The sequence below is a fragment of the Aulonocara sp. 'chitande type north' Nkhata Bay genome, linkage group LG23 (assembly GCF_057382095.1).
Source record: "Aulonocara sp. 'chitande type north' Nkhata Bay isolate Kocher_YH1m ecotype deep benthic linkage group LG23, A_spYH_male_GT1.1, whole genome shotgun sequence".
Taxonomy (NCBI): Eukaryota; Metazoa; Chordata; class Actinopteri; order Cichliformes; family Cichlidae; genus Aulonocara; species Aulonocara sp. 'chitande type north' Nkhata Bay.
In genome coordinates, this window is record NC_141365.1 from 40634748 (window position 1) to 40649095 (window position 14348).

The 14348-nt window shown below is 41.8% G+C and overlaps 2 protein-coding genes across 3 annotated transcripts in view; both read right to left on the reverse strand.

Annotated features, from left to right (window-relative positions):
* The window catches only part of jam2a (junctional adhesion molecule 2a), a 21613-nt gene extending 20180 nt beyond the window's left edge, over positions 1-1433 (reverse strand). For both annotated transcript variants that reach the window (XM_086282722.1, XM_086282721.1), the window contains exon 1: positions 1018-1433. In XM_086282722.1, coding sequence (XP_086138848.1) covers positions 1018-1066 — 49 coding nt within the window. In that variant the 5' untranslated portion in view covers positions 1067-1433. The remainder of the gene's footprint in view (positions 1-1017) is intronic.
* A 4825-nt stretch (positions 1434-6258) lies between these two features.
* mrpl39 (mitochondrial ribosomal protein L39) lies at positions 6259-14094 on the reverse strand. Its single transcript, XM_086281649.1, has 10 exons — positions 13904-14094; positions 13023-13229; positions 12778-12917; positions 12489-12588; positions 12184-12251; positions 10629-10741; positions 10444-10509; positions 9843-9996; positions 9391-9438; positions 6259-6422 (listed from the first exon to the last, which is right to left on the reverse strand). The coding sequence occupies exons 1-10, from the start codon at positions 13938-13940 to the stop codon at positions 6348-6350; spliced, it is 1008 nt and encodes a 335-aa protein (XP_086137775.1). The 5' UTR covers positions 13941-14094; the 3' UTR covers positions 6259-6347.
* Positions 14095-14348: the final 254 nt, after the last annotated feature.

Consider the following 14348-nt stretch of genomic DNA (forward strand, 5'->3'; position numbering starts at 1 on the left):
TGTGTGTGTGTGTGTGTGTGTGTGTGTGTGGTGACATAGAAGCTTCAGGATCACTTGCCAGAGACCCACCCAAAACATTTCCTCTTTTTAAACAATGCAATGTACAAGTAGCAGTGGAGCTGGGGGGATCTCAATGGTGCTCTTCTCACCTGCTGACATCCATCAATTGAGCCACATGACGATGATTTCTATCACAGCGGGACTGAAAACACACAGCTCTGTGAACTCTGACCCGGAGTCCTGACAGGTGGCGAAATGTGAGTAAAATGTGCGTGACTCACTCTCACTGTCTCATCACATCCATCTCACGCTCAAGCCCCAAACAGCACTCTTCCTTCCTGCGTCTCCGTGCAGGATGATCAGCCCTCTTTAAATGTTTTCTTGTTATTTGCGCCTTAAAATAAATTTAAAATTTTTGTGTTTTGTGTTTCCAATTTCCTGATTTCTTCCCGCCCACCGCCCCTGAACAAACAAACAAACTCCGTGTCACGGTGAAAACCAGCTTGAAGTTTCTGGTAGAAATCCAAGCGCTGACCTCACGCGCAGATCTGTGGCTCATTCTGCCAAAAACGGGTACCCACCCGCCACCAACATAACACCCACACCCTTAAGTGGCACCAGGCCAATACAACTTTGGGGCCAGCTTGTAGGAACCCAGCCTGGCTGCACCGTCACCACGGCCCACTCTCTCAGAGGGGGTTCAACTAAACCGCGGCGGGGGAGTTGCAAATGAACAATTACGTGAATCCAAAAAAGAAAAAAACATGAAATGAAAAATTCCTCCATATATTCATCTTCCAAATCATGTTTATAGAAAGCAGACCAACGCTGTACTATGACTTTAGTGAAAATCCGTAGAATAATTTCCCCACAATATAAACATCTAGGCTTTCAAGCACATTTTAAATAATCGATTCTTAATGATTCGTAATGGTTTCGCCCTCGTCTAGAAAAGTAAATAAAAGGGAACACTCAAGAGCAACTTCTTCGAATGAACACTTTCCATTTTCCACTTACATTGCATCAGTAAAATCACAACAGGAAGATACAGGGACGTCCCCATCATTATCGTCCCCAACTCTGCCTGGAGTCTCGTCTTCGGAGGAAGGAGCGAGGAGGCAGATCTCGAGCCTCGGCTTTGTTGTTCACTTGTTCGCAACTCCCAGATAATTCATCCGGCATCCAGGGAATAAACTGATCTCCCGGGAGGGTGTGTGAGCGCGCGTGTCAAGCAACCGGACCGACCCGGCGCTCAGCTCCTGGCACGAGAAACAGACGAGCGTGAAGTCGCAACTTCTGCACGGAGCAGTCAGCGAGATCGACGTCCCGGCTGAAAAGTGCGGTGAGCAATGGCGAGCAGCCTCTGTCACTGTCAGAGAGACGCGAATGGATGCTCTCTGTTCTCGCTGGGCGGCTGGTTGAGATTGAGGTGGAGGGAGAAAGGGAGGGAGGGCGGAGTGAGCTCTGATGAGCAGAGCGGCGGAGCGCCGAGAGCGCAGCGCCGTGTCCAAGACGCGCACTGCACTGCCAAGTGGCCACATAGCGGTGGTGTGGCAGCAAAGGTGTGGTCGCCTTAATACCGAACCCCGAGGGAGACCTGCGAGTTATGCTGAACTTTGAGGCCCACTCCACGTAGAAACACACACATATTACAGTTTCTTCCTTCAATGTTGGAGACAAGTTTGTTAGAAACAGTCAAAATCAATATGGAGTATTTAAACAGTTTTGATGTTACCAGGTTGCTCAAAAATCTCTTTGGTTTCAGTAATCATGAAACAGGTGATCTGTCGGAGCAGAGGACGCACACTGAGATGCAACACTACGAATTAGGAGTTAACAGAAGAACTGTAAAGGTCTGAAATCGTTTGCGTTTTTATGAAAGGAGGGGTGCCAAACATAAGGCCCGGGGCACAGAATAGGCCCAGCAAAGACTCCAATTTGGCCCACCTGATGAACATTGTGTGTAGATTTTGAACTTTAAACGGTAGATTTTACAGCTAGCTTTTCTTAATGATAATCACCATACTACGCCAAAGCAATTAAGTCATGGATAAACAGAAAAATGACAGAAAAGAACAGCAATGTCTGTTTTTTTGTTGTTGTTGTTTTTGTTTTGTTTTTTTACAGTATGTCCACAGTACAAAAACAAACCCCAAGATTTTCTGTAAATTAATTAAAACCAATTTGGGTTTAAAGACCAGAAAGTTGGCGTCATTAAAACTGTGCCGGGCACCTTCAAGGTTCAAAAACAGTAATGTATTTCAGCTTTTCCACCATAACAGAAAACGAGTTGTTGGGCAAAGAATTTTCTTTCAAGTTATTCATTCGTCAACTCTGAAAATCTCCCTGTGTTTTGTGAGTATGAGCTCATGATTTCACTTGGATTTCACATGAGGTCTCGTAAGTGGTTCTGAAAGTGATCCTGTCCAATTATGCTTTTGCTCATGATTTTGTATAGGATGGATTTAAATAATAACGAGTGTTTAACAGAGAAAAAAAAGCACTGACATTTAAAGTATGGTGCAATCAAAAGCTTATTTAAGCAAAGTAATTCTCATTAAACCTGAAATGCATGACAATAGTTTTTTTCCTCAATAGAAAGCTGAATGCTGATTATATCCAGAGAAAGACGGGTTATTACTCATCAGCAGAGCATTGATTCCTCAACAATTACTCAACAAGAGATTCAGCGAGGCACGCAGATTGCATTACAGACCTTTTGAACAAATGGAGAACAGAAGGACATAAATTAATTTGTCAGGATGCATTATTTCACAGTATTTTTGTAGTTATTCAATTTTAATCATCTGTGCAGCACCAGTTCCTAAACACCTCTAAAGTGCTGCAGGAGAGGGGAATTCAGGTCATCAGGGCACCGAGTCAAACATCTCAACTGGGACTGAATCTGAGGCATGTGTGTTTGGGTGTGTCTCACACACTGTCAGGGTGTTTTTGGGTGGGTGGGGGTAGCAGCAGGATGCTTGAGATGGGACAACAGCTGCATAGTTTGCAGCTTTTCTGGCCAGAGACTTTGCGCAATCTTACATTGTTTCCAATCCAATTTTGGAAAAGTTGAATGTTACTGAGAAACAAACATAATAATTTGACCAGAAATGGGGGTTTGTTTCTGTTTTATGGTTCCTGGCATTCACTTTTAATCTCAAATGATCTAAAGACACCCAAAGAAGGGATCAATTTTCCATGTCACTGGAAGCCATTAAACATAAGACATACTTTATGTATCCCAGATATGGGAACTTTACCAGAACTAATCAATAAACAGATGTTAAACAAGATGTAGCCAGTGTTTTAAAGAGTGTACACTGTAAAATGTGGTGTGCCAGAAAAATACAGTGAAATAACAGAACTTTACCATCACCGAAAAATAAAGACATTTTATTTAAACATGGAATTTTTTTTCTTGTTTTGGAAAATAGTCCTGTAGCTTTAAGTTTACACAGTATATATATATATCAGCGGTGCAACAATACTCGTATTGATATTGAACCGTTCGATACAGTGCTTTCGGTTCAGTACGCATATGTATGAACAATACAAAATTTGTAATTTATTTTATCAACTTTCCTTCTGAAGATGCTGTCTGTGTTGAGAGCTCAGTGAATCTGCGTTTGACTACTCCGCCTAGGCTGCACTGTCGAGCGCAGATCCACCAAGCGCAGCACAAGCTAGCAAGACAGAAGCTAAGCTGGTTGCAACATGGCAAATTGAACCTCCCCCACCCTCATTCAGATCTGGCCTTTGGAACTATTTTGGTTTTCATGTGACGTATGACCCTGAAGGTAAGCGCGTCATGGACTAAAGTAAAACAGTATGTTGGATGTGCCATGCAATGCTCAATTACATGGGTGGGAGCTAGTGTGTTAGCGCAGTTAGCTCGTTAACGTAAGGTCATTTCAACGAGATTAACCTGAAAGCACTAGTGGGAACACAACGAATATGACTGCACATTTACGCCGACATCATCCTAGTGCAAAGACAAGTGGAAGCAGACAAAAAACAACAAGCATGCTACTAACTTTAGCCGAGTCATTTAGACAGCTGTTAGCACATGATTCTCCTTATGCTGCTGAGAATATAGCCCAGAAGAAGCAGATAGTATAGCTTTTATTTTGGAAAGAGCCATTTCTCTGTAATAAACTCTCTTTTCCAAAGATGCATGATTCCTCAATCAGATACAGGGCTTGCAATATCGCTAGCCCGACGTCCTGGGGCTAGCGATTTTTTCAGTCGGGCTACCAAAATCTTTCTCTTCCCTGCCCGTCGGGCTATTGTAGGAAAAATATATGTCAATGCTTTTGCATTCTTTCAGAAATGTAGCTGGGTAATTATGTCATTGGCATCGGTGAGCCACTGTCAATATGTGACATATTGAAATCGCGTTTGAATTTGCGCTTGTTTTTTTGCTTTCACTTTGCAATCGTGTGAACTGTGTATAGAGAGCGACAGCACTGATCTGTGAGTGATGATAATTTGTGCACCAATTCCTCTGACATCGTCTTATTAATCGTTAGCTTACTATGCAAACATGACAAGTGAAATCTCCCGCAGCTTACACATGTGAGAGGTTGATCGCGCAGAGAATCGCTGAGCTTATGTGAGTGCGTGTGTAAAAGCAGCAGGATATATATTTGACTATGATGACCTGGATGACTGAGAACCTTCACAGACAGATATATATTTTAGTTCTGCTGAGCCAAATAAGACAGGTCAGGGTGAAGAAGTGACAGCCAAAGAAAAGCTTACCACAAAACGGAGAAGTTATGACAAATCAGACTATAAGGCAAAAAGAAAGTGCAGCTTTATGGTTTCATGGACAAAAGAATTTCTGTGGCTGCAAAATGACGAGCTAAATAACCAGGGCTGCACATAAGTGGTCCGCAGGTGCGCATTCGCTGTCAAAATAAAAAACACGCACAAGGGTTAGGGTTAAATTTAAAAACTGTACTTTTGAGTTAAAATATATATTTATAATTTTAATAAATGACATCGACATTTGTATCGAAAAAATATCGAACCGTGACACCAAAGTATCGAACCGAACCGAACCGTGAATTTTGTGTATCGTTGCACCCCTAAAATATAAATAAATATATATATATATATATTTTTATATATATATATATATATATATATTTATTTATTTATTTTATTAATGGCGTTTACATGTGTAAAAATGATAAACCTAATACCTAATATTATGATAAAATACTGCTACAATAAACTCAACGAGGCTTAAACTTGCTACAGTTACCATTTGGGTTTATTATATAGTAAGATGACAATTTTAGAAGGTTGCCACGCCCACAGTGCTGTTTGAACTTTTTCCACACTGACCCCTTGTAAGTGTCCCTCTGTGTAAAGTCCGTCAAGCATCCCTCAGATTTGACAGTTAACTCGCATTGAACGATCCAAGTCTGTAATTTCACAGGCAATTAACATTTATTGTTCAATCTCATTAAACTTATGCATGCCTTAAGAATAAATCTTTAGATTTTTTATTATTCCTTCTCCATAATGTCAGTTTTATGGTTTATTTGAAAATAAACAGCACAATTATAAAATACAGTCTGTGAAATTACACTAATTATAATTGTTAACTGTGTTTTGACAGCTTACTAATATTTGCAGATGTTTTATACATTATAAACACCAAACTTTCTGTGAGAAATGTCAATTTTGTTTATTCCGTTTTTTTCTCCCCATTTTGCAATTTTATTGATAATTTATTTACAGCTATGTGTATCGAACTTAACGGACAGAATGTTTCATTGCAGATTCTTTTAATTTTAAAGCATAAAGGAATGTTTTTACTTTAAAGTATCGAACACTGTAGATTTCAGGCTAAAATTGCAACTTCTCAAAAAATGTGTTGTTGTCGAATGTGTCAATTTGCCAGGAATCAAGAAGGAGAAAAAAAAAAGGGAAACGATGCTGCCTCATGACTCAAATCCTCAGGCTTGCTCACACATGCCAAATGCACTCAGAGGATTGAGAGCCACCTGTTTGCCAAATGATAGACGCAACAGATGCACTGTTGCCTGACCTCTGGCCAATTTACACATGTACGCATGCACGCACACAGCTTTTGTTTTTAAGGAAAACTGCTGATACAAGAACAAACGCACCCACCCACAATCACGACTGTTAATCACACCGAATACAAAGGCTACTGCGTTTTGCGCAACAATACTGCCGTTCGTTTCAATTTGCAGCAATATTAAATAAGAAAATAAATAAATGCAAGAGATTTCTCACATGTTTTTATACATTTATTGAACAAATGATCTAATCAGTTAAATTGTTTACGTGGAAGGTTACAGAGGTGGTTAGTGGCTGGCTGGAAGTTGAGGTGAGTTGGGAGGAGATGGTGGAGCTGCTACTTCAGGACCCGGCACATCCACCTGTGTAGAAAACAAAAACGTGAAAACAGAGAGAAGAGAAACTAACATTCCCAGACCGTTACATCCCCTCTCCATACTACTTTCATCAGAAATAAGCTAAAATATCTTTTTGCATATATTTTTAAAAAGAAAGCTTCCGTAGTGGTGGTAGTGGGTTGTGGGGGCATGATGCCCACCGTGGGGGGAAATTTGGAAGAATCTTTTTGCAGTGTGGGCGGTGGTGTTTTGGCCAGCTGGAGGCAGACAGGGGACATGCCTCCCTACTGCCTGCAGCCGGCTCACAAAACGCATCCGCCCACGTCTCGCTGTTTTTATAAACCTGTTCCTGGAGAGTCCGTAGGCTGGCACATACTGGGGGTGAACCAAATAACACTAATCTTTCAACTTAATGATGTAACAAATTACGCCTGTCAAAAAGGCCAGACAATTTGACATCAGTGCAAGATTCAGAGGCTTCATGAGCCTTCTGAGAAATAACCAAAAAGTGTGCATTTTAAAAGAAAAACCTTCGTGTAATCCCAGCGAATGAACCTTAACAAGTCCATTTAGATAACTGAAGTTTCTCTCTCTGTTGTCTAGATGTACGGCGGGTTTTAGTATTGAACATGTCATCTATTTTCTAAGTAAATATATTTCTAAAGCTGCTATTAACATGAAATTCTCACTGGCTGTTGGCAGCAACTTATCCAATCCACACACACAAAGAAATCAAACCATAGAGGTCCAAAAGCACCACGCCAACAGTGAAGTTTGAAGGTGGGGACATCATGGTGCAGGGCTGTTTTTCAGCATATGGCACTTCCTTCATATAATTAGAGCAAGAATGAACGGACAAATTAAAATCTGCTTCCATCTACCAGGATGACGAAGATGAAACGAGGGTGGACATTTCAGGGAGAACATGCTCCCAAACACAGCCAAGGAAACTCTCAGAGAAAGAAAATAAAGCCAATCATCGGACCCGAATCCAGCTGATGATCTACAGAAAGAACTTAAGCTAAAGAAGGAACCCATGTAAGCCTGTTTGTGTGGAAGAACGGGCCAAAAGCTGTCATCACCATCTATCTTTGATTTCTTTGCATGTGTGGATTGGGCGGGTTGTTGCTGACATCTGGTGAGGATTTCATCTCAACAGCACCCTAGAAATATATTTACTTAGAAAATTGGTGACGTGTTCAATATTTCTTTTACCAGCTGCATGTCTATCAGAGAGAGAGAGCTGTTGCAATTCCAAGCCCCCCACTTCATACCAGCATTATGATTTGCAAAACGGTGCAGAAGAATCACCTAAAGCCAAAGGACGCTGCGGGTCATTTTTAAAGACATACTGCCATGTTGAGCAAACACAACATCTGTAATCCTCAAACGCTGCAATTTAAACTGCGATCGATCGTCACGGTAAATGTTGTAATTTAGAAAATTGTTTTGGTAGTCTGACATCATCTGATGAAATGCTGCTTTGACTTAAAACAGCTGAACAGTGAACACGAGTCACGAACATGGTGACTTTCACCGTAAAGACCGATCTACACTTCACAATATGATGTCAGGCACCAGAATGGTGACGATGCTAACAGAGTTACTGCTATCTATTCCTTTAACCTGCCAGATTCATAATAATTGATCATTAATAATCACACTTAAAGGCACAGGCTGAAATAAAAACACACGAACCTGGATTTGAAGCATTGCAGTGAATCCAGCCATTGTTTAACTGTTTAATAGTGAAGGTTTTTTCTCAGCAGTTTTTCCCTCCACATTAAGGAAAGACAGCTTTATTTCAAAGAGCTGAGCATGACAAGAACAGCCAGCCTCGGGCTGCTTAAAAGGAATGAAAAACACTCATGTGGTCTTAAAATGACGTCTGTTTGCCTCTGCAGGCTGCAGAAGAGAAGGAGAAGAGGTGCATTTGGCATGTCTGCCTGCATATGCTTTCTTATGGTGCAACATAGCTGTCCTTCAGAGATCTTCTAGGCCTCTTTCACTTTATAGCTCTTCCACTGATTAGCGGTAGCGACGTTCTGATAACACGGGACAAACGGGACAGAGCGGCTGCCCTTCGTACACCTCGTGTGCACGACAAACACGGCATGCATTAGAAGGTTGGCTGATAATATATAACAGTGACCTCCAAGACTATAAAACTGATGTGCAGCCTCTCCTGGAGGAGGTCAGCATGCTAATCCTGCGCTCTTAAAAACTCCATAAATATATGATCCAAATATTTCACAATTTTAATATCAATCCAACTCAGGTCTTCAGACTTTTGTTCTTAAAAGTGCCATTTTCAATTCCCCGAGTATCCCATCTCTGTGTATAAAATGTAGGCCATGGAGCACAGTATATCATCAGTTGCCAAATTAAGTGCGTCTATTAATGAGTACATCTTTTTTTTTTTTTTTATTACGCAATCAGTGATGCACCGAGGATGCCAGAAAGGCTGCAGCGAAATCTATTTCGCCTAGATGGCTCCATCCAAAATTAACTCATAACCTAGTTTGAATTTGCAGAATTGATGCGTCTATCTTTCAGCGCTCGAGTCAAGCTCGGTTATGCAGACGGAGCGGATTCACCTTTCGCATCAATCCAGGCGTCTAGAAGTAGAGCCTTGAACATGCAGAGATTTAAAAATATTTTTCCCTCGGATCTTCACTCGGCGTTTGTGTTTTTGATGTCGACTTCAGAAAGCAGCCTTTGTCCTTCATGAGGAGGATGAGACCTGCCTTTTCCTTGAGATTACAGCCCGCGATACTTCCTGTCTCGGTTTTTGCCAACATAATAATGCACGGTAATAAAAACAGAGTGCTAAATCCTAACCTCTGGCTACTGGACAAATACTCAACACCGTCCAGACATTAAGAGTTCTCTCTGGGCTGGTTTCAGTTCTTCAGAGCTAAAAAACGGAGACATTTGCTGTTCTTTTCTCAAACATATTTTTATTAGATTGAAGCACATTTGCTGTTCTTACCAGTTTCTCTGCCCGTTGCCTCAGTTTCCTCCAGACTGTGTGGTGAGCCTGCAGAGAGAGGAAAACGTGACTTGGAGGCACATGTAGACACAATAAAGTGCTTTTTATACATCACACAATTCTTGGCAATTGTGCATGAAAAACTGTTGTAACAGATGGACAATCAAGTGCCATTTGATTAGCTTTTGTTCCACTGCTGCAACGCTTTTAAGGATATTAAAACAGAAAAACATGGACAATAAAGCCTTTATTTAATGTGGGCTGGACTGCTTTACATCACTTTTACAGTCCTAACAATCAAAGCACTAAAACATGTATGAAGTTTACAATCATATGTCTCTCAACCTGCCAGTGTCCTTAGTATGTGCGAAGATACTGGAAGAAATTATGCAATTAAAAAAATGGATAACTGGTTCCTATATATACAGCTTATACTAAACACACTTTCTCACCTGAAGCTGCAGAGGCAGGGAGAGGCCCTGTGCTCGACGATGGAGGCCCCAGGATCCCTGTCCCAGGCTGTGGAGGGCCGTCACCTCATACTGGGAGCACAGGCCTGTTCTGGCCACCAGGGGGCCCCCACTCAGGAGTACATGGTCGCCACATCTACCAAAACGGGTACATGGTTGAGTTCAGGTAAGTGCAGGAATAATGAAAGATTCTACTCTGCCCGTCATGCAGTGCAATAAGGAAAGTTTCAGTCTACTGGTGTTTGCTCAGTGTCCAAATACTGTTACACATATTTGCTAAATGCAGAAGCACAGCCTGCAAAGTCAAAGGAGACGCAAATTCATAAACTCTAACTAAAGTTAGGATACCTGTCTCGAGTTTAATACCAACTTCAGTGCCAAATAGTTTAAGTGACTGCTCTTAAAGGTGGTCCCGCTCTTGATATGTTACTGCATATGAGATATGCCGATATCTGGATGTTGTGTTTTCTTTCTTGAACTGTGCGTCAGTTGTATCTGTTCATTTATTTGAGCATGCATTGGTTGCGTTGTGTGCTGCTCTCTTGGCCAGGTCTCTCTTTTTGTACTTTAAATGCAGTGTCACCTGTAGAGCATCACTGTGCCTTTGGGATTTTGAGATGCTTTCTGTTCCACTTCTTCCTGCTTACACCTGCCAGAGTAGGAGAAAATACAACAAATAAAGCATTTAAACCTAAATGAGTCGTGAAAGGAGGTACGTGGAAGTGTCAGCTGTCTACACAGCTGAGCAGTACTCAGATGCCAGTCTACCTGCTGTGTGAGAAAGCCTCCAGTGCCACAGAGGGCGCCACTTCCAGAGGCTCCCAGGCCAGGTCTTGGTGGATGAGCTGCTGGGCTCCTCTGGTCAAAGAGCGTAATGACTCCTGAAAAGAAACAGACAGTAAAACATCAGCTGATTTTTGAATGGAAAATCTCATTAAAGAGAAACTTAACATTAGCCGGATGTCACTACTTCTTACAGTAAAAACTACAACCTGCCTGTAGGTTTTTCTAGAGTCACAGGGCTTTTTCCAGTCGGGCTACCAAAATCTAACTCAGCCCTGCCCGTCGGGCTACCAAAATCTAACTCAGCCCTGCCCGTCGGGCTACCAAAATCTAACTCAGCCCTGCCCGTCGGGCTATCATAGAAAGGAAAAATATATGTCAATGCTTTTGCATTCTTTCGCAAATGTAGCTGGGTAAGTATGTAATTAGCATTGAAGAGCCACTGTCAATGTCTCAATGTCACATGTTTGAATTTGCGCTTGTTTTTTGCTTTCACTTTCACTGTGCGTATAGAGAGCGGCAGTATTGGTGAGTCACAGATTAATTGCGCACCAATTCCTCTGACATCGTCTTATCACTCATTAGCTCACTATTCAAACATGACAAGTGAAATCTCTCGCAAACTTGAACATGTGATACAGGCTGACTGCACAGAGAATCACTGACCGTGATGTGTGTGTGTGTATAAAAACATGGATTTATGCAGGTATTTTAGTTCTGCAGAGCCAAATAAGACAGGTCAGGATGAAGAAGGGGCAGCCAAAGAAAAGCTTACCACAAAACAAATCAGACTATGAGGCAAAAAGAAAGCGCAGCTTTTTTTGGTTTCATGGACAAAAGAATTTCTGTGGCTGGAATATGACGAGCTAAATAACATAATGTTCTGCCGGGTGTGTCGTGAGTTTCCCTCGATATCTGCGTCAACAAGCGCCTTTGTTACTGGGACCAGTAATTTTAAGAAAGACCCATCAGAACCCATGAGAAATGCAAGAAATGCATTATTGCCCAGTCTGCAATATCTTTCCCGGAACAAACACCAATTGCAAAAACATACTAAAAATAAACAAAGCACAACAAGAAGTCCTGAAAAAGCTGTTTAGAACAGCAAACTATGTTGCACAGAGTGAACTACCATTAGCAAAATTTAGCCGTCTTTGCAAACTTCAAAAAGCAAATGTTGTAGATCTTGGTTCCACTTACCTCTTACCCGGGACTTCAGTGGAAATTTGAGATTCAGGATCTGAAGTTGTTTCCTTTACAATATTATGCATTAAACTATAATATTGTAAAGGAAACAAAACATCAATCAGAAAATTGTTCTCTTTTTTTTTTTCCGGGCTACTTAAATTTATTTTGGGCTACCAAAAACTGAAGAGAGCCTGCCAGGGATTTTGAAATTTTGCGAGCCCTGAGTTGTATTCAAGAGGCCATGAGTAGCTGCCACTGCAGTAAAACAGATGAATATTCACCATCTAGGTAAACAGAAATGATGTCGGCAGCGAGTGCAGTGGCGTAATAGAGCGTTGGACCATACACGCACCTCAGAGGGAGTCCATGAGTCGAGCTGGGGGTCGAGCACCACGTCACAGCAGAAGGCCCCAGAGAGGACTGCAGGGAAATACAAAGTCAGCACAGCAGAAGCAGAAATGTCAAAGCAACATTTTCACTTAAAAAAATGCTTAAATATCAAATATCAATTTTGTCACATACATCATTAACTAAACACTACCTTGTTTTTTTAATTATTTAACATCAGTCAACAAAGACCAGGTCAAACATCAAAACACTCGAGGTCAAACTTCTGAAGACACATACTCGGGGTCAGGGTAAACAGTGGTTTTCTACCTGGCACTTCCCGTGTGCTGAGCAGCTCCACAGTATAATCATCCTTGAAGGCGGTCTCCAGCACCTGACCCAGCAGGGCAGCGCAGGAACGCCAGTACGCCTGAGCACAAGACAAGAGGACAGGACTAACACTCAAGTATTCACTTATTCTACAAACTGGCTTCCACGTCTTTACTGGACTTGCAGCTCTGATGTTCTGTTGTCAACAATATTTTCTTTTCTCAAATAAAAGGTGTGATCTTTCAGCAGCAAGCTGAATTTATGAGAGAACGTTTGTCTGTTAAAGTACCTCGTTGACCAGTGTGGGGTCGTTGTCTTTAAACGTGAGCAGAGTGAGTGAGCAGGAGTGGGTGAGGGGCTGGTGGAGAGGCCATGGTTCTCCGTCCACAAGAGCCAGAGCTGAGTTTGTCACATGATGCTCCGTCAGATCTGAGAGTGACAGAGCGTTTGTTTGGAGTGTAACAACACGTTATTAACACGTGCAACTGAAGCTTACGGTGGAGAATTTATAATCGGTTTGTTCTTTTCACTCACGTCTGGCGCAGCTCAGCGGGGTGGACATTCCTTTGTTCATGACGAGCAGCGCACCGTCCAGCCCGGGGCCCTGCATGGACACCTCGATCTTCTCGATGCGGGGGTACAGAGCTCTCTGCCTGGCCTGCTCTCTGGAGAAGACGGCGTTACGCTGACTGCGTACCTCAGCCAGAGATGGACGCTGAGCTGCCACAGCGGATGCAAAGCCTGTGGATGGGCAGGATGGATGGAAAGAAGAACTTAAAGGAAACCAGAGTGTAAACGATCCTGTAATGTGAGGAAGTTGAACACACGACGTACAGGTAGCAGGTCTGCCGTTAATGGTTAATTGAAGTGAATTATCTATGTTATCTATATGTTGTAATTTATATTTTATTTCAGAGGCTCTTTCGATGTCGAAGATTGCCGACTCCTGCTTTAGACCTTTATACAAATATTTATTGTACAATTATTTAAGGAAACAAAAGCTAAGAAGTAGACTTTTTTCATCATCATCATTATTATTCGTCTGCTGTACCCAACCGTGACTCCAAAACAGAGTTTTAGAAATTTGTACCGTTATACACCCGCGCACATACAAGGCGCTTTATTAGGTACACCTGCTGTCACTGAGCTGGACCTCCTTTCACCGGAAAAACTACTATGTACTTAACCTGTTCCAACACATCCCAAAGCTGCTCTAACATTTCTTGCGGTGACCCTCCTGTTTCCAGTACTTTCTCTTTACAATATAAAACCGTAAAAAATATCATATTTTATTGTATTACTTATTTCTATGACAATTAAATCCAGCTTTAAAGGAGCATTACTGCAGCTTACAGCTGTCACAAGCCTGACCAGCTACATATGCTAGTGCTACACGGATAACAACTGGTACTCACGTCGCTGGAAAACTCGACATACGGTCCTGCTCGCCATTTTCACGACTGTTCCTACAGCCACGCAATTTTTTTTTTTTTTTTTTTTTTTACCGCAAACAGATAAATGTCTTTTACAAACGTCTATGGTTGAAGGACGCCATGCCTGACTCGTGTGCAGCGCATATTTAGGTCCGTAGAGGAACTGATGTTTTCGGAAGCTAAAGTTCCACGTGTAAAACGACACGCGGTTTTAGCTTACGACAGCAGGTGTCGCTGCTGGCAGTAGTTTCAAAGAAGCTAGTGTAATTTTGTATTAAGCCAGTCAAGAAAATATATCGTTTACTGTGATATTTTTACAGGCACTGTTCCTAACATATGGTGTCTAAGATGTATTTCAGCATCACTTCAGCTTCCATACCTTTCTAAGTGCTGAAAGACTTTTCCTCTTATTCTGATTGGAGGGAAT